This window comes from Quercus suber, unplaced genomic scaffold (assembly GCF_002906115.3).
Source record: "Quercus suber isolate HL8 unplaced genomic scaffold, Cork oak 2.0 scaffold_9, whole genome shotgun sequence".
Taxonomy (NCBI): Eukaryota; Viridiplantae; Streptophyta; class Magnoliopsida; order Fagales; family Fagaceae; genus Quercus; species Quercus suber.
The window spans coordinates 2,950,595-2,976,003 of record NW_027069475.1 but is presented as its reverse complement, the minus strand read 5'-3'; the positions used below and the strand labels follow the sequence as shown (position 1 = coordinate 2,976,003).

Here is a 25,409-nt window from a genome sequence, read left to right as displayed (position 1 = left end):
ATTGGCCATTATAAGTGGGACTGGCTCTGCTATACCCGCCCCTTGTTGGTTACGGCCAACTTGTGGGGGAAGCCAACCTATCCTCATGGTTGGAAGATATGTATTATGATATGATCCCGGGAATACCTGACATTGTGGGGAATGCTAGATGCCTAGCACCATGGTGCTAGAAGCCTCCCAAATAAATACAAACTTATCAGCTATGGACTAACCAATAAGTTATTTATGAACAGCTATATTATGTTATTAATCATGAGAGAATTATTTTGTTAAATACATTGTGGAAAGTTAAAAAGCTCTCATGAAAAGAAGAAGTTTTTGATGAAAAGAAAGCTATTCATTAAAGGTAAAAGTTTATGAAGTTTTGCTATGCTATAAAGATAAAGTTTCTGAAGAAAGTACAAATTTATGTTAAGAAGTTATCAGATATCTGTTTTTCTTTATGAAACGTTAAGTTTTATAATTATGAAAGTTATAATATTTTACAAGAAGGAGTTTATAAAGGAAAGTTTTATTATTCTTTAAGATGCTTCCAGTTTAAGACAAAGTTACCGATTATCTGATTTTAAGTTAAAATGATCATTATGTAATGAAAAAAAATATATATATATATATATATATATATATATGGTAACTTTGTAAAATGATCATTATGTAATGAAAAAAAATATATATATATATATATATATATATATATGGTAACTTTGTAAGATATGAAAGAAATTCAACCCGAAAGGCTTTGATAATATTATTCTGACAAGAAAAGGGAGAAAAATTATTTTTATGAAGAGCGTATAAGTTATTATTATAAATAGTATAAAATACTATGCATGAAAAGGGGTTCTCCTATCTGAATAATTGTAAAATGAAATGAATTGATTTACATGCATCCTTATTAAATTCTCATATATCTTACCTTTACTGAGCTGTGTAGCTCACCTTTTCCACTTTTTCAGTCAACAAGTTTTAATTTGAAGCAGAGGGAGCCTTAGTTGAGTTTTGGAAGGAGCTGGTTTTAGTTTTAAAAGTATAGATTCCAAATTAGCAATTTGATGTTTAGTTTTGTAGTATTGTATACTTGAGGATCTAAAGAAAGTTGTGTACTTTACAATATTAAGAGATGTATTATGTGAAATTCCGAATTTGAACAATTGGTGGATTATGTCAATCTTTGAGTACAGTGTAGATGCTCTGAATATCAAGTGAAAAGTTATATCATTTAAGTAAGGAAACAAGGATGAAAAGTAAGAGGGAAGTTTTTGGTAAAAGTTTTGTAAAAGTTAAATTGGTTCTTGTTAATATCAGGTTTAGGCTTGATATTAGCATGCTGGTCATGGTCACAAATCCGGGTATCGGGTTTGGGGCGTGACAACTTACTTGTAACGTGGGCTTTGGATTTTCTACTTTGGGTCGTTCTCGGCCCAGAGACTCAATGAAGTTTTCTCTCCCTCTCTCTCTCTCTGTGTATCACTCTCCCTTTCTCTTTCTCTCTCTTTCTGTATCACTCCTTCTCTAACCTCTATCTCTTTTAGAACCTCTCAACCACCAACCCCTTCTTCTTCTCCAACTTCTCCTATTTATAGCATTCCGATTAGTGGGGTACTATGATTACATTTGTAGTTATTGGTTTCAAGGGTCCAATGCTGTTTTCTTTAGGTGGATGTTTGGTGGAAGTGGCTTTGGAACCAGTTCCCGTTGGAGGTGGATGCTCGAGGGCGGTGTTCCCCAAAGCCTTACTGGGCATCCAAGGTACGGTTTTCCCGTGCAGTCGTTCTTCGGTGGCAATGAGATTTGCCGATCACGTTCCATTGTCGCAGAGCCATGAGCTAGTTTTTCAACAACCGGCTAACAGGTTTCGGGCTAACCACAAGGTCACGGGGCACGTGTTTATGTCCTTCGTGGGCCTTCATCTCAGTGTTTGATAGGGGAGTTAGGAACCACGGGCCGTCCTTTGGAGCTTGGGCCCAAGACCCAGATGGTTTTGGGGGCCAGGTGTCGTACAATTTATATCTCTAACATTATTCAAACAAAAGAGTAATGCTACAACTACAAACTATTTTACAACATTTTTACAAAATGTTGACATGGCCAACCTTTTATTGGTTTTCATCTAGGCCCACCATTAATATTATTTTTTCATTTACTCATAAAAAAAGGTATAAAATAAAATAAAATCACTTTAAATAGTAGTTATATGAGACAATAAATACCGTCATTATTTTGCTACTTTCTTTTGGGTTAAGTAAATGAAAGAATATAGGGTAAATTATTCATTTGGTGTCGAGTGTTTCAAATATATTAATTTAGTCTCTAACATTTTGATATTGCGTTAAAATAGTTTATGCCGTTAATTAATTGATAGAAATTGTTGAAAGGGGAAAAAAAATTATACCACTTCAGATGTCACTTGGGATTTTTTTTTTTTTTTTTTTTCAAACCTATCAGTTTTTTCCATTTAAGCAAAGCTAGAGGGGTTCTATGGAAGTGAGCAACAAGTTTGGGCTTTATTAGAGTTTGTAAATTACATTGATGCCGATGCACCCAAACTCAAAGAGTCCCAGTTTGAGCTTAAGACCGCAGCTCTCGCTCTATGTATCAATTGATCCAATACCAGATAAACTGCATGAAGGTTAACACTTAACAGTGACCCCGAGCCTCAAAAAGCCACGAGTCTTGTACTTGGATTTTTTTTTTTTTTTTTTTAAAGATACAATAGATAACTAAACTAAAAACAACTGAATAAGGTGGTGTAGAAAAAAGCGTCTTGTTTTGTTTGTTTATTTTTTATTTTGGCTAGTAGGAACTCTTTTCTAGTAACAATTTGTGCCTTTCATCAGCTAGAGTAAGAGAGAGAGTGAGAGACAGAGCGTGTTGGGGGACGGGGGGAGGAGGAGTTGGATTGTGGGTTTCATGAGAACTTATAATGTCTGGCAGATCAATGGGGTTGCTTCATTCCTCCATTTGCTAGAATCTTATATTCCTACTTGGGAGGTGGAAGATCAGATGAGATGGAAATTAAGGAGTAATGGGGATTTCACTGTGAGATCTTTTTTTGAGACCTTTTGGGGTTCATTTTCTCTGTCTTTCTCTTGGGTAACCATATGGAGGATTAAGGCTCCTTGTAGAGTTTCATTTTTGTGTGGATAGCGGATTGGGAGGAAAATTATTACTTGTGATAACCTTATTAAGAGAGGGGTTATGCAATGGTGAGTTGATGTTATATGTGTCAATGCAATGGGGAGATTGTGGACCACCTTTTGATACATTGCAGTGTGGCTTTTGATGCAATGGGGGAGATTGTGGACCACCGTTTAATACATAGCAGTGTGGCTTTTGACTTATGGTGTTATGTTATTCGGACGTTTGGGATTTGGTGTGTATGGAGAAGGTTCTTGGTTTATTATGTGGATGGCGGATTGGGGGATCTAATTGTTTGTCAGCTATTTGGAACCTTGTTCCCTTTTGTGTGCTATGGATTATTTGGAGGGAAAGAAATCGACGCACTTTTGAAGATGTGGAGTGCACATAAACTTAATTGCTAGCAGATTTCATTAGTTCTCTTTATGAGTGGTCCTTTGCCTTGGCTCTTATAGATAGTACTTTTGTTTAAGATTTTAGAGTCAATTCATATGGAAATATTTTTTTTTTTTTGATTGTAATTCTTTAGGCTACTTCATGTCTTTCTTCATGAAGTAGTCTCTTTTCAATAAAATTATTCTTTCCGAGAGAGAGAGAGATATTTGGGACTTTTTATTTAATTCTTTTGTAATTATATTAAAGCGTATTGTAGTTTTCTTTGTTCAGGGGCTGCTAGCCAGAATCTTTCTGAAGTAAACACCTTGCCGGTTGAGATATTAAACGTTGACAAACTGGAATCTGCGGGTCCAATTAAGTTGGAAAGATCAAAAACTGAGAGGCATAGACATCATAATATACTTGCTGAAGAAGCAGCACAAATTTTCGATGAGACAATTTCTGTCCAGCAGAAGGTGAATTTTACGTCAGGTTGCTTCAAAATTTTCCCCCCCATTATAGTGTGACCTGGATCTTTTATTGAATTGTGCAGCTAAAACTTTTGAATAGAATAGCTACAGTAAAAGGTGATGGAACTGTAGAATTTGAAGTTCCAGCTGATGTTGAACCCCAAGATATTGGTGTTGGCTCTATGGGTGCTAGTACTGATACTGTGGATGATGAGCCTCTTGATGCAACAGACCTTCAGTACATACCACCATTGCAAGTAGTAATGCTTATTGTGGGTACACGTGGAGATGTTCAGCCGTTTATTGCAATTGGAAAACGTTTGCAGGTTTTGAGACTTTCTAATCTTCACAAGCTTATTGTCCTGTTATTCTAAGTATATATTATTTGTGAACAATCTTTTAAGATTTTTTTTTGGATAGGTTACAATCTTTTAGGCTTTTGACCATTATTGGTATGATTTTGATGTGATTACATGTTAGCTATGCCAGTTTTGCAGAAAAGTGCAATGTAGGTCTAAACCTTATGATTGCTATACAACCATAGCTTAGTTATACGCATGCCAAATTCATGTAATCTACCCTAAAAAGATTTATTAGGAAGAAACTCTTAGCAGACTTAAAAACTTAAGTGGAAAATGTTGGAAACATGCTTTGCATCGGGTTTTCAAAACTAAGAACTTCAACTTCATCAAGTTTAGCACTTTCCCCTCAAAGCAGTGAGCTTTTCTCTTTATCCAAAGATGATAATAACTCCCATCATTGAGTAAGACACTACCCAAGAAACACCAAACAAGTAGAAAACCAAAGGCATTCTTTAGCAATCGCATAATGGAGGAAAAGATGAGCCATAATTTCTTACTATCTTTTACACACACCACTCTATAATAAAGCTCTCTTGCTTTGTTAAATTTGTCGTAGTCACAGTCTTTCCTAATATCACTTTCCACAAGAAGAAAGACACTCTTTGCGGTGCACAAACTTTCCAAATGCTTTCCCAAGGAAAATAATTTCCTCTTTCTCTTAAAGCCTTGTATTAGCTTTTCACCTGGAAGCCTTAATTTTTTGATGGGATCCATACCAATTTATCTGCCTCCCCACATCAAATCTTTGTAGCATATATGATACCTAGTAATTGTGCCATAGATTCTAGTTCCCAATTGTTAATTGCTCCAATGAAAAGAGGATTCCGATAAAAGCAACCATTTGTATAATCTAGATAATCTGCTACCTTGATCTCTTAGTCCCTAATAATTAGGAAATGATTAGGATATCTCTAATTAATAGTAGTCTCACGCCACTTCACAAATTTAGCCAAAAGCCAATTCTAGAGCCATCACTATTTTTTTTTTTTTTTTGATAGGTAATAAGACTTTTATTGAGAAAAAATTGAACATCATGTTCACGATGGTGAACACTTTGAACAAGAAACCATCAGGATCAAGGGCTTTATCACTCTCCATCTCCCTTAATACCTGGATGACTTCCTTCTTTGAGAACTCCTTCTCTAAGGACAACTTCTCTTCCTCTTCAATGCATGCAAAATCTAACCCATCCATAGTAGGATGCCGAACCTTAGTTTCCTTCCTGGTAGAAGAGAACTAACTGAGAGCGCACATCAGCCTCATCCTCATAAAGAACACCATTCACATCTAACCTCTTAATAAGATTGGCATTTCTATGGGAATTTGCTAATCTATGAAAGAAACAAGTATTATTATCTCCCTCCTTCACAAACAAAGCACGAGACTTTTGTCTCTAGGAAATTTCTTCAAGAGAAGCCAAATGTTTTATGTCCCCTTTGAGTTGAATGCGACGATTCTAATCCTCATACGATAGACCCACCGACTCCTCTCTAGCATCTAAACCCATAAGTTCAGTCAGCAAACTCTTCTTTCTAAAAGCCAAATCACCAAACACCTCCCTGTTCCACTTTTTTAAGTCAGCTTTCAAAGCCTTCGGCTTTTGTGCCAAAATATAACTTGGAGTGCCTGTAAAACTGTAACCAATCCACCATTGCTGAACTCTATCAACAAAACCCTCAGCTTGCAGCCACATGTTTTCAAATTTAAAAGCACTTTGGCCTCGTCGAACAACACCAGCTTCCAATAAAAGCGGGTAGTGATTCGAAATAACATGAGGAAGCACTCGTTGGGATAAATTCTCAAAATGTTCCTCCCAATCTAGAGAAACTATAGCCCTGTCAATTCTTGACATAGAGGGGATACTAGAATCTCTAAACCAAGTAAAGGAGGCCCCTCTAACGGTAAATCAACTAAAGAATTACTCTCTATAAAGTTCGAGAAGGAAAACATGGTAGGGCTGAACGACTCACAGCCAAGTCTTTCACTTGGGTGATTCTCAAAAAAAAAAAAAAAAGTCTTTCACTTGGGTACTTGATAATATTAAAATCCCCTACTAAACACCATGCCATGGGCCACCTGGTGTGCACCCGTAATAACTCCTCCCACAAAAAAGACCGCTGACTGTCATCATTGGGGCCATATACACCTGTAAAGGCCCAAACAAAATCATCCACCACCCCTCTCAGTAAGACACTGACAGAAAATTGTTCAACAATAACATCCAACTTTTCAAAAACCCTCTTGTCCCAAACCAATAAGAACCCTCCCGAAGTCTGGACAGCATCCAAAGCATCCCAATCAATGAAGGGACTTCCCCATAAACTTCGAACAAAAGTAGTGTCGATAGAAGCTACATTCGTTTCTTGAAAGCTAACAATATCACATTTCCACTCTTTTAGAAGATTCTTACAAACCTGTCTCTTTTGGGGATTGTTAAGCCCTCTTACGTTCCAAGAAAGAAGGCGTAAATTCATTTAAAACTACCAACAACCCCCACAGCATTCGAAGAAGCTCTACTCCTACTCCTAGAAGAGACATCATCATAATTAACATTAGAAATGAGCCCCTTAAGCTCCCTAAGACCTTGTGACCTTGAGTTTGTAGGTTGCTTAGGCACCCCATCATCGATCACCTTGAGACATTCCTGTTCAAGAAGGTGAAACAAAGCCAAACATTGAACTTTATATTTCACAATAGGAAAACCCACCATATTACAAAAATCTTTCATTAGCTGGGACACCCAACTTGAATTAGGTTCAGTTTCTGCCACCTGAGCCCCTCCTGCATCATCCTGAACTAGCACCACCTCACCAAGAGTATTGGGATCCCACTGAGTCAAGGGATTACACTCCAAAGGACAATTATCTTTCACGCCACTACCACCACCACAGTTATCGGATCCACTGTTGTCCCATGGTAGGAAAAGAAGCCCAGAATCATTATGACTAAAACCAACAGAAGCCATTGACCTCGGCTGTACCACCACTTCGTGGTAGTCACTAAAAGCCTCAATTCGATCTTCCTCTTACCTAAACTCAGTATCCATCTAGCTCAAAAATTGAAGCCACCGTCGCACTTACCTCTACATTAGGATTAGCTCCCTCCAAACTGACAGACGGTGAAGCTACCAAGGCATCATGGACTGGGTTGACGTTGAGGGCAGAGACATTGAGAACCTGATCCGGCACCGCTGCGCTCTCTGGCGACTCGGAATCTCCACACATATAACCTCTCGAGCTCTCGCCTATTACCCCTGTTGGCTGAGCAACTGACTTAACATGTAAAAAGCTGGGCTTGACCAAACTACCCTTCTTAAGTGAAGGCACTAGCACCATGGGTTGGGCTTCATCAAGCCCACTTGATTGTTTAGTGACTTTTGGCCCACCACTAATATCCTTGGGCTAGCTGATCAACTTAGCACCTAGATAAGACACAACACGTCTCCCTCCCTCAGGCTTGCTCACCCTCAAAGCCAACACAACAGGGGGTCAACTTAAACTTAAATGCTCGCGTGGGTCTGCCATATAAAGCTGAACCATTGCCATTTCTAGCTGAACCATTTTCTAAAAAATCTCCATGAATCACGATCTGCCCCCATTTAGTTCCATTTTTTTCAAAATTCCTGGTTTTCTGTTGATTACCATAAATAGACAAACTCTTCCTACTCCGGCCACCACCAGCAAGCTGACCACCTCCACCACCAATACTAACTGAAACTTTGGCCAGGGATACTGGTTTAGCACCAGAGCAAAAATTCCTAAGCTCTTTCTGAAACAAAGACAAACTAGCTCTATTAGAGCTTGCTGGTATCATTATACAACCTCTCCTAGACCCTCCAAAATATACTGCAGCAATAGCAACAAACAGACCAGCTTTGTTAGATCTCCCATAGAACCCTAACAACTTCCCATTGTCCTTGAATCTCTTACAAAGCAAAGCATGGCCAGGCACCCAATCTCGTATATCTTCGAGACAAGTAAGTATCCACTCCATGTCCCTACGTCCAACCCAAATAGAGCTCTTAACATTCCAACGTGCATCATGTATAGCGTACGAATTAGACCGCCCCCCATCAAAAGAAAAAAGAAAAAAGTTTAGCATCAAGATGAAAAGACCTCTTGCTGCCCCCAAGGACAGAGGATTGAGGTTTAGGAGGGATGTTTTGAGAGGTTTCGATGGAGGGAGACCATGGTGAGGTTAAAGGTGCAGGTACAAGGGAAGGTGAGGTTAAAGGTGCAAGTACAAGGGAAGGCTGTTTAGGCAAAGCTTGGTTAGACCCCTGAGGTGGTGGGGGAGGGGAGGGCAAAGGCAATGGTGAAGGAGGGGGATAAGGATATGGGAAAAGCCCAAACTGTGGATGAAAGCTTAAGGGGGAGGGAGTAGGAAAAGGTGAGGGTGGCAAAAAAGGAAAGAAAGAATGTGATGGTTGAGTGAGAGGGAGAGGGTGGGGTGGAGGAGGGGGTGGAGAGGGTGAGGATGGGGATGGGAAGGGGAGGGGGTGGGGGGAGCAGAATTCATTTCAAGCCTAGGTCTTAAACAACTTCAACTATAATTTCTAGTCAAAATTAACTACTGAAAACTCATGAAACGTTTATACGCTCCAACATACCCAAATTTATTAAAAAAGAAAAATCATGCATAGAAAAAAAAATTTCACTTTTAGTCAAACCCAAAAAAAAAAAAAAAAAAAAAAAGAAAATAAAAGAAAAGAAAAAAACTAAAACAAAAGAAAGAACTATCACGCCCACGACCCAGGAAAGCAAAAAAAAAAAAAAGAAAGAAAGAAAGAAAGGCAACCAGCAGGTCCAACACGTAAAAGGAGGAGGGGGTAGTTCAGTTATTGACTGCAACTATTCCTCTCCCCTCTATTTTCTCCCCAAATTGGGGAGATACAATTTTGGTGGGCCAGGGGAGAAACACCTGGGCTTCACCAATTTTCCATCCTCTCCTTCTCTCCAACCAAACACCCATAGAATCAGTTTTCTCTTCTCTATTTTTCATTCTCCTTGTTTTATCTCCAACCAAATGGACCCTAAATGAAATTTGATATCATCAATTACATATCTAACTTCTTGTTCAAATATATTAAATATTTCTTTTAAAAAATCAAAAAAGGGAAAAAGAATGGTGTACATCTGCTAAGGTTTGGAATTCATAAATTTTGAATATTTGTACACTCTAGCCAATGAGCTGGACTCAAATGGCACTTCCTCCTCTCACAAGTGTGGAGGATGAGGGTGTGGGTGTAGCTTCCAAATAAAAAAAAACATGTTTACAATCTGATTGTGTTATTTTTTTTTATAATTAATAAAGCCTTATCGATAAGGAAAATTTCTTCATGTTCCCGATGATGAACACAAAGACTCAAACAATTACAATGAATCAACCACCAAAGCTAAGAGAAGAATGAAATTTAAATATAAAAGTACAATGTATAAAACCCCAAGCTCGACCACTCAAATAAGGTGTGAATTAATAATGATTTCAATGGATCTAAGGATCTTTCAGAGTCATTAAACATGAGAGAGTTGTGTTCCTTCCACGAATTGCATATGACATGAAGGCACTAAATTTCAAACATCTGAAGAATGCTTCCCAAATCAATTCCTCCACCAAAATAATAGGGCTGTTACCCTCAGAGGCAACAGCTGCTGGACGCCAAACATGTTAAAAACTTCACTCCACAAAGCATAAGTAACCTCACAATATAGCAATAAATAATCCACCATATACAGTGATTATGTTTTGCATAATAGTTCATTGGGCATTTAGTTTTTTGAACATTTTTTCCAACTGTTTTATATTTTAGTTTATGGCCCTTATTTTAAATGTAATGGAACTTATGGGTCATCATTTTTTCTCCTCTCTTGAAGAAACAACATAAAGAAACTATAACCAAAAAAAAAAAAAAAAAACGAAGAGAAAAAAGAGGAGAAGAAACAGGATTTGGGTGACCGAGAGCCAAACATATAAAGATCTCGGGAGCACCATTTGAAGAGTCTAATTGTGTGAGATAAGGTGCCTCTTTCAATTGTATTTAGTTGGGACTTGTAACCCAGTGCTGATAGGAGTTTTTTTTCTTGGAGGTAGGTAATCTATCCAAAAAGAGGATAATTGCATCTGAGGAAAAATACAATACTTGATGGCCTTTGGATTAGAGATTTCTTGTGTAAAAAATGGACATCAGACATGGAATACAATGAAATGTGGATGGACAATGGCTGACTTACATGGCAAGGTACAGGTTACAGAGATTGAAAATTACACTGAACAAGAAAAATCTAGGATCCATTTAGCTGCCTAGTTTATTTGGTTAATGTCTGATTTTGCTACTTTAAAACCTAAATTGGACATTGAAGATAAAATATAGCAGCTCAAAGTTTGATCAGGTAGCTCATTGTATCAACTGGGTTGTAATGTATAGAGTAAAACCAGGAAAAAAAAATGATCTGAGTAATGATCATACAAATCTACATTTTTTTTGGATCGGTAAAGAAGCCCCATAGTTCTCACAAAACAGAAAAAGTGCAGTCACAGTTTACATTAAATATACTAAAGAGGTAGAAAGAAAAAGGAAAAAGAAAACAAAAGAGAAAGTACAAATTAAGAGAGAAAAATGCTATCTAAAAAAGACAGCAAATCAGAACCACACCAAGAGAAAGGAGAAAGCCTGGTTCCATGCAAACAGACCGCTCAAAAATTGCGATTTAAGATTGGCTACTGAGAAAGCTTTGTCTTCAAAAATGCGAATATTCCTCTCTCCAAATAGTAGAAGTCAAACAAGAAGGGATCGCAAGCCAGATCGCCAACTTATCCTTTTTAACAAGAAGACCAGCCCAACACTGAGGAAATCTGATACCTGTCTAGAAATCACCCAAAACACCCCAGCAGACACCATAGGAAGGCCCATAGTTCTCTACCCACCCAACAATGTAAAATAAGTGATTGATTGTCCCTATCCAACATACACATGCTACAACAATCTGGAATAACAATGCTTTGTTTCTTCAAACTATCTGTTGTTAGGAGCTTGCCTTTCATGGTCATCCACATAAAGAAGCCAATCCGAGGTGGAGATTTAGCTCTCTACATAGCATGCCAGGGGAAGGATAAATCTCCACCCGATTGCAAAGCACAGTAAAAGGTGCAAGCTTTACAGCCCAGAGCCTTGGCCAAACTCGAGATCATCCTATCTTCCTGAAGCGGGCAGAACCAACCAGAATACAAATAATCCTGAAACAAGTCCAAAGATTCCAATTCCCAATCATGTGCTTCTCGAATAAAAATTTAGTGCCAGTGATGGATTCCACCTGCCACATTTGAATAATCTGACACCTTTGCCTCTTTATCTCTAGCAATTTGAAAAAGTTCTGGATAACAATCCTTAAAGAGCCCGTCCCCCCATCAACGATCATGCTAAAACTGAATTCTATCCCCTGTTTCTACCTCAAACTTCACAAATATAGTTTGTGGCCATCCCTTACTAATATACCTCCAAAGACTCACACCATAGGTCACTCTCAGGAGCCGTGCACCAACCATCCTGCAAAAGCCCATATTAGTGGCAACCACCCTACACCATGAATTTATCTCCACTCCAAAATGCTAACCATATCCCTATCAGCCCTTGATTAAAAATCATCAAACATCTAATCCCCAAACTTTCCACCCAAATGGCATAAAAACATAAATCCCAGTTGACAAGATGGAATTTAAAGACATCTGCTAAACCACCCCATGGGAAATCACTTTGAATCTTCTCTTTATGATAAGCCACACTAGTTGGAAGAGGGTATAAAGACATAAAGTATGTAAGCCTGCTCATTTTTGAGAGATAAATCTTCTTCCACACTGCTAATCGCTTCTCCATACATTCAAGAATGCCATCCCAAATAGTTAAGCTTTGAATCGCCCCTAGAGGCAGGCCCAAATGTTTCAGAGGTAAGGCCGGAATTTTACATCTAAGGATATCCGCTAGTACACCCATAATCTCAATCTCTCCCATAAGGACCATTTCAGATTTACCTAGATTTATTGTCAACCCAAAGACTGCTTCAAAAAGCAAAAGAGTACAACAAAGATACCACAATTGTTTCAGCATTGCATCACACAATGAGTGTCACCTGCGAAAAGGAAATGTGATATCTTCATCATATAAGTGTTTGCCTATACTGAGAACCTTTATAAGAAGCTTCCTTCCTCCGCCCTCAACAACATTAGACTCAAAGCTTCCATCATAAAAACAAAAATAAGTGGAGACCTTTGCCGCAAATCCCTGGGACTCACAAAAAAGTCAATTGAAGTCCCATTCACAAGCACTGAAAACCGGTATTAGAAATACAAGAATACATCCACTTCAACCATCGTTCCCCAAAACCATATCTACTTAGTATTTATAGGAGAAAATCCCAATTTTACAAGATCATAGGTTTTCTTTGAATCAGGTTTGCAAAGCACCCCAAGATTTCTTTCCCTAAGCCTACATACCAAACATTCAATCAAGACACAGTGTAGTTGTCTCCCATGAATAAAAACATTTTGGGTGCTAAGGTCCCTCAGAACAGTCTTCCACCTATTGGTAAATACCTTAGCCAAAGTTTTGTACCCACTTCCAATGAGACTGATGGGTCTAAAATCCTTAATATTCACTGCCCTTACTTTTTTAGTAATAAGGGCAATAAATGTAGCATTTATACTTTTCCCAAAGCCACCGCTGGCATGGAAGTAGTTGAAAAAATTTATAATGTCATCCCTCACCACACTCTAGCATGCCTGGAAAAAAAGTCATTGTAAAGCCATCTGGATTCGGTGCCTTGTCCCCATTTATACTTGTAAGGGCCTGGAAAATCTCAGCCTCTTCAAAAGTTGAAGCTGAATCTGGAGCACTGAAATGCGCCATCTAAATGTGGCCTCCACGCATTCAACTTTATGTATGGCCCATTATAGAACTCTACAATCTCCTTCCTAATCCTTCTTGATCATTGGTGTTATTCACTTATTCCCCTCCACTTGCAACTAACCAATATGATTGTGTCATCTATGTGAGTTAGCCAACCGACGAAAGAATTTAGTATTGCAATCATGTTCTTTTATCCAAACTGCTTATGACTTTTGTCTTCAATTGATTTCTTCCATCATAATGATTTTCTCTAGCTTGGCCTTCGCATCATCTCTGCCTGATCTCATCTCTGTTGACAATGACATGTCCTCCTCTAAGTGATATGGAATCTTTATTTTGGTATTCTATCACTGTTATTAATGGAAGGTCTAATGTATTGATTTCCTTCAAACCTCAAGGGAGGAGTGTCATTTCCCTTTTTTGGGGCAGAGTGTCATTCTCCTGAGCCTCAAGGGAGGTTTTTGTAATTTATCAAAAAAAAAAAAAAACTGAAGTTTTTTGGTTAGAATGAGTAATAAATACTTCATGTACAGTGGTGACACCTTTGCTTTTGGTTACATTGAGTAGAACCTTTTTCAAAGCACTTTTAATGTTGATTTGTGCTTATGTTTTTATCAAAGATAAGAAGAATACATGAATAAAATTCAATGTTCAGTTTTATATGTTTTCATTTATGTCTATATATTTATATTTATATATATATGTTGGCCACTCAAGATATTGCTAGAGGTAATTTGAGATCATTTACAAGAATATTTCCCATGCAGGACTATGGCCATCGTGTTAGACTAGCAACTCATTCAAATTTCAAAGAGTTTGTCTTGACTGCTGGGTTGGAGTTTTACCCTCTAGGAGGGGATCCGAAAGTTCTTGCTGGTTGTATGTACCTAAATGCGCTATCTATTTTGGAATTATCTTGGTGATCTCATGTGGTCTTGTTATGACTCTATGCTGTCTTTTTTTTGATAAACAACTTTATGCTGTCTTGTCAAAGTAGTTAGATATCTCTTAGTTGGTAAATGGCTCAAAGTAGTTACATATCTCTTATTTGAGATTGAGAAACACTAGTTGGGAAATGGCTTTCACTAAATGCTTGACACATAAGTTGCTTTAGTGGTGTTTTTGTGGCATGTCTGAGGAACATTCTTATGATGCTTTCACTTTTATTATAACATTGCTTCTTTTTAGATATATACTTGTCAAGTTATTTAGATGACATTTTATGCTCTTAAGAATATTCCACCATGAATTAACAGAATATATCAACTTACACCACACACACACAACAAAACTAATAGAAATTTTAATTACTATTTTTTTTGATATTGTAGAGAGCCTGTCTAAAGAAGAGCCATTTGGAGAAATTTTTATTACTATTGTTAAATTACATTGTCCTGTTAAATTATTGGGTTTATGTTGATGTAATGGCCCAAGAGACCTAGTTATGTTGTAAGCCTATATATGGCTAATCCTAGCTTCTAGTCTCTATATACACCCTATTAAGGGTTCACTGTAATCATTGACTTGAGTATAAAGTAAAGATGTATCTACTAGGGCTTTATCTTTTGGATGTAGGCCTTTGGCCGAACCATGTAATTCCTCGTGTTCTTCTCTCTTTCTTGCTTCTACTTCTTTATATTATTTTATTCTTGTCTTTCACCTATGTTGCACGGACACTGACACTGACACGGACACGGACACGACACGGACACGGACACGGAGATACGGCAATTTTTGGAAAATAAGGACACGACACGGCGGGGACACGGCGGTTAAATAATTAATTAAATTTTATATTTAGGCATATTTTTTAATATTTTTAGACATAAAATACGTTTATATCTAGAATTTAAATTATGTAAAAATTACAAATAAATAAATTAACACTCAAATTAATACAATAATATACATAAAATGTTTATAATACAAACTAAAAGTTTAAATAGGCTATGGTGAAATACTAATAATAATACTAAAAATAATAGTCAAAATAATAATATAAAATTTGAAGTTGAAAGTTTGAAAGTGGCTTTCACGTGGGTTGGCAGGTGACACACAAAACAAAGAGGTAATATATAAAAAAGTATTATAAAAGTTTAAATGAACAGAAAAAGAGAGAAGGCAGCTGGTTCTGCGAAGAAAAAGAAAACGAAAAAGAAGCAGAAGAAGAAGAAGGAGAGAGGAGGAGCTCGCCGATCGGAAGGGACAGGGTACGCCGGCACCGCGTCGACGTCTATGGATTTCTCCGATCGGCCCGATCTAGCTCCGGCGAGGGACAGAGGGCAGCGGCAGCGGGCAGAGGTCAGAGAGAGGGCAGAATCTGTGATATATATTTTTTTTTTTTTCACTGCTCGCGCGTCGGACGCGTCGGATCCGCGTCGGCGCCGCGTCGTAGCCGCGTCGTAGCCGTGTCGGAGCCGTGTCGGAGAAGCGAAAAAAAAAAAAAAAAGGGACACCGCCGGACACCGGAATCTGGCGCGTCGTGGCCGTTCCGGTGTCCGATACGTGTCGGACACCGACACGACGCCAAAAATGGCGTGTCCGTGCAACCTAGTCTTTCACATGGTATCAGAGCCATTTTCTTGTGGCTAGTTGCTTTTGCTTGTTGTTATTGGTGTTCTCGGTGTTTGGTTGCTTGTGCAACCTTCAGATCTAAGTTTGTGTTGTTGATGATGATTGCTGTTGGTGTGGTTGTGGATGTTGATGGTAGTTGTTGTTGGTTGTTGTTCTTGGCAGATTGGAGTTGTTGGTTGTTCTCATTGGTTGGTCGTTCTCATTGGTTGGTCAATCTTGGTAGTTTTTTGTTGCTACTGTCGTTGGTTTTTCTCGTCTTCTTGCCTTGTTTCTGTCACTTGTGGCTGACTTCATTGCGAATCTGGCTTGAAGAAACATATTTGACTCGCAACCAAACTTAGTAGTTCTCGGTGGTTGGCCTCTGTTTTTGTTGTTCTTGGCTGATCGGTGGTGGTTTCCGACCGTCCTCCACTGATCTTGGTTGTTTTTGGTGTTCTCGCCATTTCTTTGTGGCCCTTTTGGTTTTGGTGCATTCTTGGTAGATCCTGTACTCATTGGGTTTCGGCTTGCCCTGGTGGTTTTTTGGTCATGTAGGTGCTCGTCGGAGGTCATGGTGGCCTTTTCCCAGTCCCTCGGTAGTTTCCAATGGTTTTAGTGGTGGGTTTCTCGGTGGTTCTTGCTGCCGGTTTTGTTGGTTGCCAGCATAGTGGTCACCGGCGAGTTTTGAAGCCGCTAATGTTGGTTGTTGGTAGGAGTAGACAGGGAATACCCTTGTTTGTTCACGATGTGTGCTATTGCCTTTCTAGGATAAGGATAACTTAATCCCAGATAGGGATAAAACTTGTTTGGTGGATAAGGAGTTGTTTGGGTTCAAGTTTTGGCTACTCCCTATCCAGATATTTTTGATGATTTTTATTGTTTGGGTATAGGTTTTGGCTGTCCCCTTATCCATGATAAGGATAACCTAACCCCTATAAAAACTCTTTTTGGTTACCTGTTTGGAATTGAAGACTTCAGCCAGTTCATCTCATTTTTTGGTCGGTTTAGCTTCAATTTTGGCCAGTTCACATCGTTGTTCAGCCTCTTCAAGCAAGTTGGCACTGTAGAAGTTGTTAAGAGTTTATGTGTTACAAGCTGGACCTATACCGGAATATGCTTCAACTTGAGGGGGAGTGTTAAGTATTGGGTTTATGTTGATATAATGGCCCAAGAGGCTAGTTATGTTGTACGCCCATGTAGGGCTAACTCTAACTTCTAGTCTCTAAATAAATATCTATATTGACAATGTTAAGGGTTGCTTTCATTCCTCTATATTGTTTTTTTCTTGTCTTTAAGAGTCCCAAAAGCTTATGCTATTAGGAAGTTGTGAATTTAATTATTTAACCATAATTTTATCACTCCCCCTCATGTGGGATTTTTAACATTTTAAATGGGAGGTAGAGTGGAGATAGGGATTGAACCTAAGACCTCTTGCTCTAATACCATGTTAAATTACCGATTGTCCCAAAAGTTTTAAACTATTAGGAAATGTTGAATTTAATCACTTAACCATAATTCCAACAACTATTATTATTATTATTATTATTATTATTAAAGCTCATAATAGTATTTTACTATGAATAAGCAAAATATATCAACTTACATGCACACAACAAAACCAATAGAAAATTTTATTACTATTCTCATTACTATGAATTTGCACAATATATCAACCCAACAAAACTGCTGGGTTTGAGATTATTTACAAGATTATTATTATTATTATTGTGATGGTGATATGTTTCATTTGATATTAATTTTGGAACTTGAAAGACATTTGTTAACTGTACTAATTCCAAAGTTCTTTTGTCAAATAGATATGGTGAAAAATAAAGGATTCTTGCCATCGGGGCCTTCTGAGATACCTATTCAACGAAATCAAATGAAGGATATTATCTATTCTTTACTTTCAGCATGCAGAGAACCTGATATTGATACTGGTGTTGCTTTTAAAGCGGATGCAATCATTGCCAATCCCCCAGCGTATGGTTAGATCTTGTCACTTTTGCATCTGTTTGTGAACATTCTCTTTTATTTGAATAATAAATTTTATTACGAGAGTCCTCAGGTAAACAGGGTGTTAAAAAGGGTTCACTTGAAATTATAATTAGAAATGCAAAAGATTAAGAAATTTTAAAGGAGGAAAAGATAATACTTCCAAACTCGGCCATCCAATCTTAAAAAGATCTTGTCTTTGTATTTATTTCACAAGAATATCTTTTGTGGTCCCCAATCATTTTTATATCGAAGTTAGCTTTCGATTCTGATCATGAATTCTTATTTTTTAATGAAATTAATGTGTTTTTAATTAATTTTGGGAAGGATTAATAACTTTGGCAAAAAAAAAGAGTAAAAAGTTCAGATTGTTTATTGCATAATTAGTTGCAAAGGTAATATCCTCTTTGGAATGATAGGGCTAACAAATGTTTCCTTGGCTTCTTGGTGATGGGAGTGATTTGGAAGAATGAACTATATAGGAGGAACTTAGAAAATAGTTCATTCAAAGAAGTTGGCATTTGGTGGCTACATGCTTTGGACATCTAATAAGTAATTGAAATACCACATTATTAAATTGGGAGAGGATTTGCTGCATACCAGTATGCAGCAATTGCTGTATATTGAGTTAGGTGGCAGCAAAAAATAATGACAAGTGTCTAAGGGTCCACCTGGTCATGTGCAGGACACTTGTTGCTTCATTCTGCTGCCACCTAACCCAATATGCAGCAAATCCTCTCCCTATTAAATTTAACTTTGTACATTTTAGATTGTAATACGGTATTTATTTTATTTTATTTTTTTCTTCATAGTAGAGAAAAAGGAAAATGGCATTACATGCAAAAAGTCTATAAAATAATAAAATCATTTGTGAAAAAAGTTACACGTTTTGAACAATTTGGTTGACTTGGGGACTGAATTGCCATGGAGGACATAAAAGTTCCAAAATTATTTAAATTCTGATTTCAAAATGTAACATTTTTGTAATAACTTGAATTTGAACTTTGAAGCCATTTTTTTTTTTTTTTACATAAATCTCAACCTGATTGAATTTAAGATTCATTTCAAAATGATTTAAATTGAATTTTGTGAATTTCAAAACATAAATGTTGATGATATGTTGGTTTTACCAAGGTTAAGCTAAAATTTGTTATTTTTCTCCCCATTGGATGGAAATTGATTGTGGTGGCACCTGATTTTTTTTTTAATGTCCAACGGTTAATTTAACTTAAGCTTATATTTCCTTGTTTCTTATTCTCCTCTTAACCATTATAAATACTTCTTTAGGTCATACCCATGTGGCAGAGGCACTAAAAGTACCAATTCATATATTTTTCACGATGCCATGGACGTAAGTCTTGTCTGGGTAAAGGCATCTTACTGAGTTATGTATTGTTTTTAACTGTTTTCTGGTTTTCAGTTCATATTTTCTTCATGGATTGTACTGGTCACATGTTGTTAATGTACTGTAATGGGAAAATTTTGAACTGCATTGTGTATGTTTTACTTTTTTCATACCAGGCCAACTAGTGAATTTCCACATCCTTTGTCCCGTGTGAAGCAACAAGCTGGATATAGGGTGAGTCTACTGATTTATTTCCTTTTGTTCTCATTTATTTTTCCTCCCCAATTTTTCTGTAGCTTCACCACCTTTTCCAGTTGTGGCAATTTCACTTTTGGCCCCATGCCTTCCTCCTCCCTTTTCAGCTGTCATATCAAATTGTTGACTCCTTGATTTGGCTTGGAATTCGGGATATGATCAATGATGTTAGGAAGAAAAAGCTGAAGCTTCGTCCTGTAACATACTTGAGTGGTTCACAGGGCTCCGATTCTGATATTCCACATGGATATATATGGAGTCCTCACCTTGTTCCTAAACCAAAAGGTGGTTGCTTTTGATTTCAATCATGTTTTATTCCACTTCCAATCATATAATACGGGATCCATCTGTTACCATTTCAGGTTAAAGTACATAATTTGCTTATTCCATGTTCCCATGAAAATTGTACGAACATGTGGCTTTTCAATCTGGTATTTTAAGTAACAACTTATACATGATTCTGGAAGAAAAGAAATCTTGGTTAAACATAGCCATAAGATGGTAGCTTTCTATCTTTTGGGAAACAAATTCGATAAAAAAGTAGCTGGGCTGAGCAGCCATGTGGTGTGTGTGCAACTGTGCTATTTGCGTATTTTATTCCATTTTTGCTCTCTTTTACTTAGGGCGCGTTTGGTATACTATAATGATAATTCCTTAAGAATGGGAATAAGTATTACAAGGAATATAAGAAGTTGCATTGGAAAAACTATTCCTATCCCCATGTTTGGTGATAACACAGTAATACAACACTGAGTCTGCATTTCACAGCTTTGGTCCCACTTATCATTCAATATGCATAAATTAAATAATTTTATAATTAATATCAATGTTGTTTGTTAACATTGTTATCTCCATTAATATTAAAAAAGAAAGACAGCATCTCTCTTAAATATTAGATTCTAATAAACGACACGTGCATCTGCTTGATTAATTTTTTTTTTATAAGGTACACATTAATATATATATATATATATATAATATCATAAAAAGGTTAATACATAACTGTAGCAAAAACTGCCAGAGTACATCGTAATGAATGGGTGGATAATGCAGATCAATGGGTTGCTGGATTTCTTGAGATGTTTGAAGAAGGTTGCCATAAAATGGTCAGCCCGCTTGATGATTTCTGAAGGGGCTGATATGATCGATATTGGTGCTCAATCTACACGGCCGATGACCTATTTTAGAAACTGTTGCAGTATATTGTACGAGCCGGTGTTTTGGGTGGGGCAAATATTGTACAAGTAAACTTCATAAAAAAAATCATCTTGTTTTATCTTTTCTTCCGCTACTCAGATCACGGTGAAAGAAAGCAAAGAATTTTGTTTTTTATTGGGTAAGCAAGAGAGAGAAAATAAGTGAGACCGTGAGAGAGAGAAGAAGAGAATTTCTTTTTATATTGGGTAAAAAAAAGAGAGAAAAATAAGGATAAAATTAATTTGTCATAAATAAGGAAGAGAAACAAAATAATCATTTAATACTATTTCTCCAACCATTGGATTTATTAGAAATTTATGGTACAAAAAATGTTTAACTCTTATAGAGTTACGCCATGTGTAACTTGAACTCATCTCCACTAAGAATATACAAAGATAATGTAATTCATCAATAAATTTACATTCAATAAAGAAATATTGAGTACTATAACATTGCTTAAAGTTACATATATATATATATATAAATAACAAAATTATTTACAACTAAAATATTTTTCCTTTCCTCTAATTATTCTCCGATTATGAAAAATCACAGGGCCAGGAGATACAAGGATGGTGAGCCAGCAAGACACTAACAAAGAAACACGCCATATAATCAACTCTGAATATACTATCAAAGAAACACGCAAAATAATCAACTCTGAATAGATGCCGGTACAATACAATTATTGTAAATTTCATCTCTAGAGTGAAAATAAAAATTTGGGGGGAGGGGGGGAGGGGGGGAGGAGGGGGGGAATGCATTTCTAGAAATGAATATATATTGACTGGAATAAATACGTATAATTACAACTCTTGAAGTGGGAATGGGATTCTACTAACAAGATCCCCAAGCAGTTTCCTTTCTTTCCTTTTCCTTTTACTTTCATATTTTTCCTTTCTTTTCTTTCTTTTTTTTTCTCTCCATTTTACTTTCTGGAAGTGAACACAAGTGATGCTGCTGAGGACATCTTATCATCTATACTGTGAAGAAATAAATGGGAAGGGCTAAACGAGATTCAAGCACAACCAAAACATTTACTTAAAGAGAAAAAACTTGATGTCACCGGTTCTGGCTCTGGCTCAGGCTTTTTGAAAGGAAGATGCTTGAAGAAGGCTTTCACTGCTCCAGTCACACCGTCCTCGTTTTCCATGGCCTTTGCAAGTTCAACTGCACGCTCTTTCACCTGTAATGATTCTTAGGTAAGTGCATCACGTGCTAGTTTACACTTTCTAATCCATTGAGACTATATCACGAGTACCACAAGGTTTCACAAGTTAATTTACACTATAGAAAAGACGAGAATTCTGAATGGCTTTGCTATTTTTGTCATACACCAAATCCAATCTTACTTCTACATCAAGTGAAAAACACAGTTGTAGCAGGAAAGTCAGATGTACTTTCCAGTTACCAATTTAAAATGAAGTTGGAAACCGAAACTAAGATACACATCCATGAGAATCTTTACATAGAGGTTAACAAAAATGTGAATTATAAATTACATGCTCTAAAACAAGTGTGGTACTCTTGCCACCTAACCAAAGCTCCTTGTTGGGGAATTCGAGTTTTAGTACTCAATAACAAATGTGAATTATAAATTAAATGCTCTAAAACAAGTGTGGTACTCTTGACACCTAACCAGAGCTCCTCATTGGGGAAGTCAAGGAGTTTTAGTACTCAAGAGTCAAGACTGTTAAGAGGTAACCAGCTATTATGTCATCCCCATCAATCAAACTGAAGGTAAAAGAGGAGGAGGGAAGGGGGACAGAACCTACAGTTGCATTTATATGTTCTATATTCAAGATGAGTATAAAGTAAGAACTTAATTACTTTGTAGCTATGGTCTACCCTAGAGCAGCTAGATTAACTTTTTGCATGCTGCCTACGATGAATTTAGTTTTACAAGCCAAAACATATTCTACATATAGAATATTTCTTAATCAAGGCACCTTTACCAGATGCAAATTAGGATAACACTGTGTACCTTTTTCAGAAATAAAGAATTACCTTGGGATCTAGCATAAAATTTATTGCTTCAACCAACTTGGGAAGAGTAAATTCATCAATAGGAATGGGTGGAGGACCTACTCCTCTTGCATTGACTCGGTCTCCCCAGAAAGGTTGGTCACCAAAGAAAGGCACGATGGTTGTTGGGCACTATATAAAAAAAACAAAAAGGATCACAATAAGCCAGAAACCAATTACATGGAACTCAAAGCATCTCGAACACGGTTAGCTATTAAGACATTACTGCAGCTCTAAGACCAGCAGCTGTTGTTCCAGCACCTCCATGATGCACCTGAAAGCAACGAGGAAAAAAGGGATTAAAAAAATTGCCTATTACATACTAGAAGAATATTGAAAACAAAGAGCAAACAAAAAAACCAGGCCAACAGCTGTCAAGCCTGAGCATGGCCCTAAAAAAGACTTCGGCATTGTAAACCTTGTCCGGGCCAGGTTAATTTGGGCCATTGTCATATCTAGGACGCTTCTGTAACTGCAGATCTAGAAATGACAAAACTATAAATATTTATGCCTTACCACAGCCTTGCACTGTAAGAATAGCCAGTCATGAGGGCAGTTGTCCAATAAGTATATGGAGTCCTTTGGTTCTGCCACTGGAAGGAAGCAAAATTTAGCCAAATAAACCAGTATACACAAAAGATAACATAAGAACCAAACAGAGCTCTTTAAAATGGTAAATAAGACTTACAATTCCCAAGTCCACCCCAGCCTTTGTTAATGATGCCCCTCTGTTTAGTGATTTCCAATGCCTCCACAATAATTTGGGTCATTTTCTCAGGCTCTTCAACAGGCTGACACAAAAATAAATAAATGTATAGAAAGTTCAGGAAAGATAAAACTCTATCCAAAAGAGGAGACAAAACATAATTCAGAAAGAAGTCAAGTGCAGAAAGCTAGGAACTTAATAAATTCACATATCATGACTGTCCTTTTGGAGAATCAATTCTCACATGTAGGAACATCCAAATTCAACTAAGGTTATTTTATGACTCCTGTCTAATAAAATATGACATTTAACTAAGTGGAGTTAGACTTCCATGAAAAATAAACCTTAAAAAAAATCATTATTTGCATGTCAAGTTAACAAACAAGTTGGTTGTACAATATAAAGCACAAAACTGATTTAATATCCTATTTAAAACAAAATGGACTAGTTCAGTTCCTGTAACGAATCCAACATTACATTCTATAATAATGATACCAACAACAACCAAAAAAAAACTGGAGGAACAAAAATAATAACAATGCATAATTTATGATTTCAACACATGCAGTAGTCATTTAATCAAAGACATTTGGACCCAAGGTCCTCTTTATCTAGTTATCTCAATCATTTGATGCTCATAAGTTTCATGTTAAAATCACATTGCCACTTTGGAAGATGCACCAAAGGACAGCACGATTTAAGTTTCTCTACTTCAAAGATCATGGCTATGAGAGACTTGGTAGAAAAGATTACACTTTAAAAATATAATATAAAAAATGAAAGCAAGATCAAGGCAGCAACGCAACAACAAAAACAGAGCGTTCACTGAACTACTGAGGATTTGCTCCATGAATTTGTCATCACAAGTCCACCCAGCCCCATGCCCTTATCATCTTCACTCAAACAATGGGTCATCATGCCAAATCATTTGAGCCGCAACCCAATTTCTTTTGCCTTTTATCTACTGAGGTCTTAGGATCTTCATCTAAACCAAATCATTCTTTAATGGTGCATGAATATTTCCTATACATCCTTGTGGGCATTGTGCTGTCAACTTGATTTTTTTTTTTTTTTTTTTATAATAAGTTAATAAGCAATTTTATTAGACAAAACAAAAGAGACTAGGAGTTCATGATAATGAACACATGGGAGCAGAAAATACAAAGAGGTCATAAAGGAAGTCTAAGAGAAGCTAGGAAAACAAAAAAGGATGAACAATCAGTGAATCCCCAGCTCCTGGACCAATCATAGAGGGTACGGTGTAACACAGATTTTAACTGGTCCAAGGAGCTCCCAGAATTTTCAAATGAGCAGCGGGGTTCCATTTCTTCCAAATAATCCACATCACACATCCCAGAACTAAGTTCCAAATGTTCAAACCATGCTTCCCAAAAGGCATGGGCAACATCACAATCCAGCAAGAGATGGTCTACTGACTCTCCCTCCTTTCTACACATACAGCACCAATTTGCTAAAGGCAGAACCCTCCTCATTAGATTGTCCAAAGTAAGTATCCAATTCCAAGCAGCTGCCCGCACAAAGAAAGCAACTCTCCTAGGAATTTTAGAGGTCCGGATACCCTTCCAAGGAAATGGGGAGTTAATACCCCTAATTTCCTATAATGAGTGCAAATATCAAACTTACCACTTCCTCTAAGTCACCAACGCAGCCATCATTTCCCTCACATCTTGGAATCCAAGAAATGTCCATTGAGTGCCTATTGGTTTTCATAATAGATCCAAACAATTCGCAAGAATAAACTCAAAGGAATTGATGGGGGCCTGCACAAGCAGTGGAGCATGTGGTTTAATACGATGTAAAGCGAAGAACCTTACTAGGGTTTGGCATGCCACGAATCCTCTTGAAAGAGCCAGGTGCCTTTGTGAACATGGACACAAGTGGTACATGGCTATCGTCAGCCGATACTGTAAGGTGTTAGGTTAAGTCCCGCAACAAGTGCAACCCTTGTGTTTAGTTGCCATTGTTGAGTTTGGAACCTTGAGCAAGGGATATAACTTAGTAATAGAGTGTCTCCTTGACATGGTGGAAGTCATCAAAACAAGCCTGATTATCCCTAAACCCAATGTAA

The 25,409-nt window shown here is 37.2% G+C and overlaps 2 protein-coding genes across 2 annotated transcripts in view; one reads left to right on the top strand and one right to left on the bottom strand.

The window, feature by feature from the left end:
* Positions 1-1,604: 1,604 nt before the first annotated feature.
* Positions 1,605-19,677, top strand: LOC112034399 (sterol 3-beta-glucosyltransferase UGT80A2; the record flags this gene model as incomplete). The annotated part of the gene is given in 9 exon segments (XM_065776491.1): positions 1,605-1,871; positions 2,935-3,039; positions 3,777-3,989; positions 4,067-4,309; positions 14,012-14,123; positions 17,615-17,785; positions 19,080-19,143; positions 19,314-19,371; positions 19,500-19,677. Coding segments are annotated over 9 exon segments (1,411 nt in total), but the record flags the coding sequence as incomplete, so codon positions are not given.
* Positions 19,678-21,201: 1,524 nt separating this feature from the next.
* The window catches only part of LOC136069035 (sterol 3-beta-glucosyltransferase UGT80A2-like), a 7,853-nt gene continuing 3,645 nt past the window's right edge, over positions 21,202-25,409 (bottom strand). Inside the window, exons 2-6 of the mRNA XM_065777097.1 lie at positions 23,303-23,405; positions 23,131-23,207; positions 22,841-22,888; positions 22,597-22,746; positions 21,202-21,775 (exon numbers count right to left, since the gene is read on the bottom strand). Coding sequence (XP_065633169.1) covers positions 21,608-21,775; positions 22,597-22,746; positions 22,841-22,888; positions 23,131-23,207; positions 23,303-23,384 — 525 coding nt within the window. The 5' untranslated portion in view covers positions 23,385-23,405 and the 3' untranslated portion in view covers positions 21,202-21,607. The remainder of the gene's footprint in view (positions 21,776-22,596; positions 22,747-22,840; positions 22,889-23,130; positions 23,208-23,302; positions 23,406-25,409) is intronic.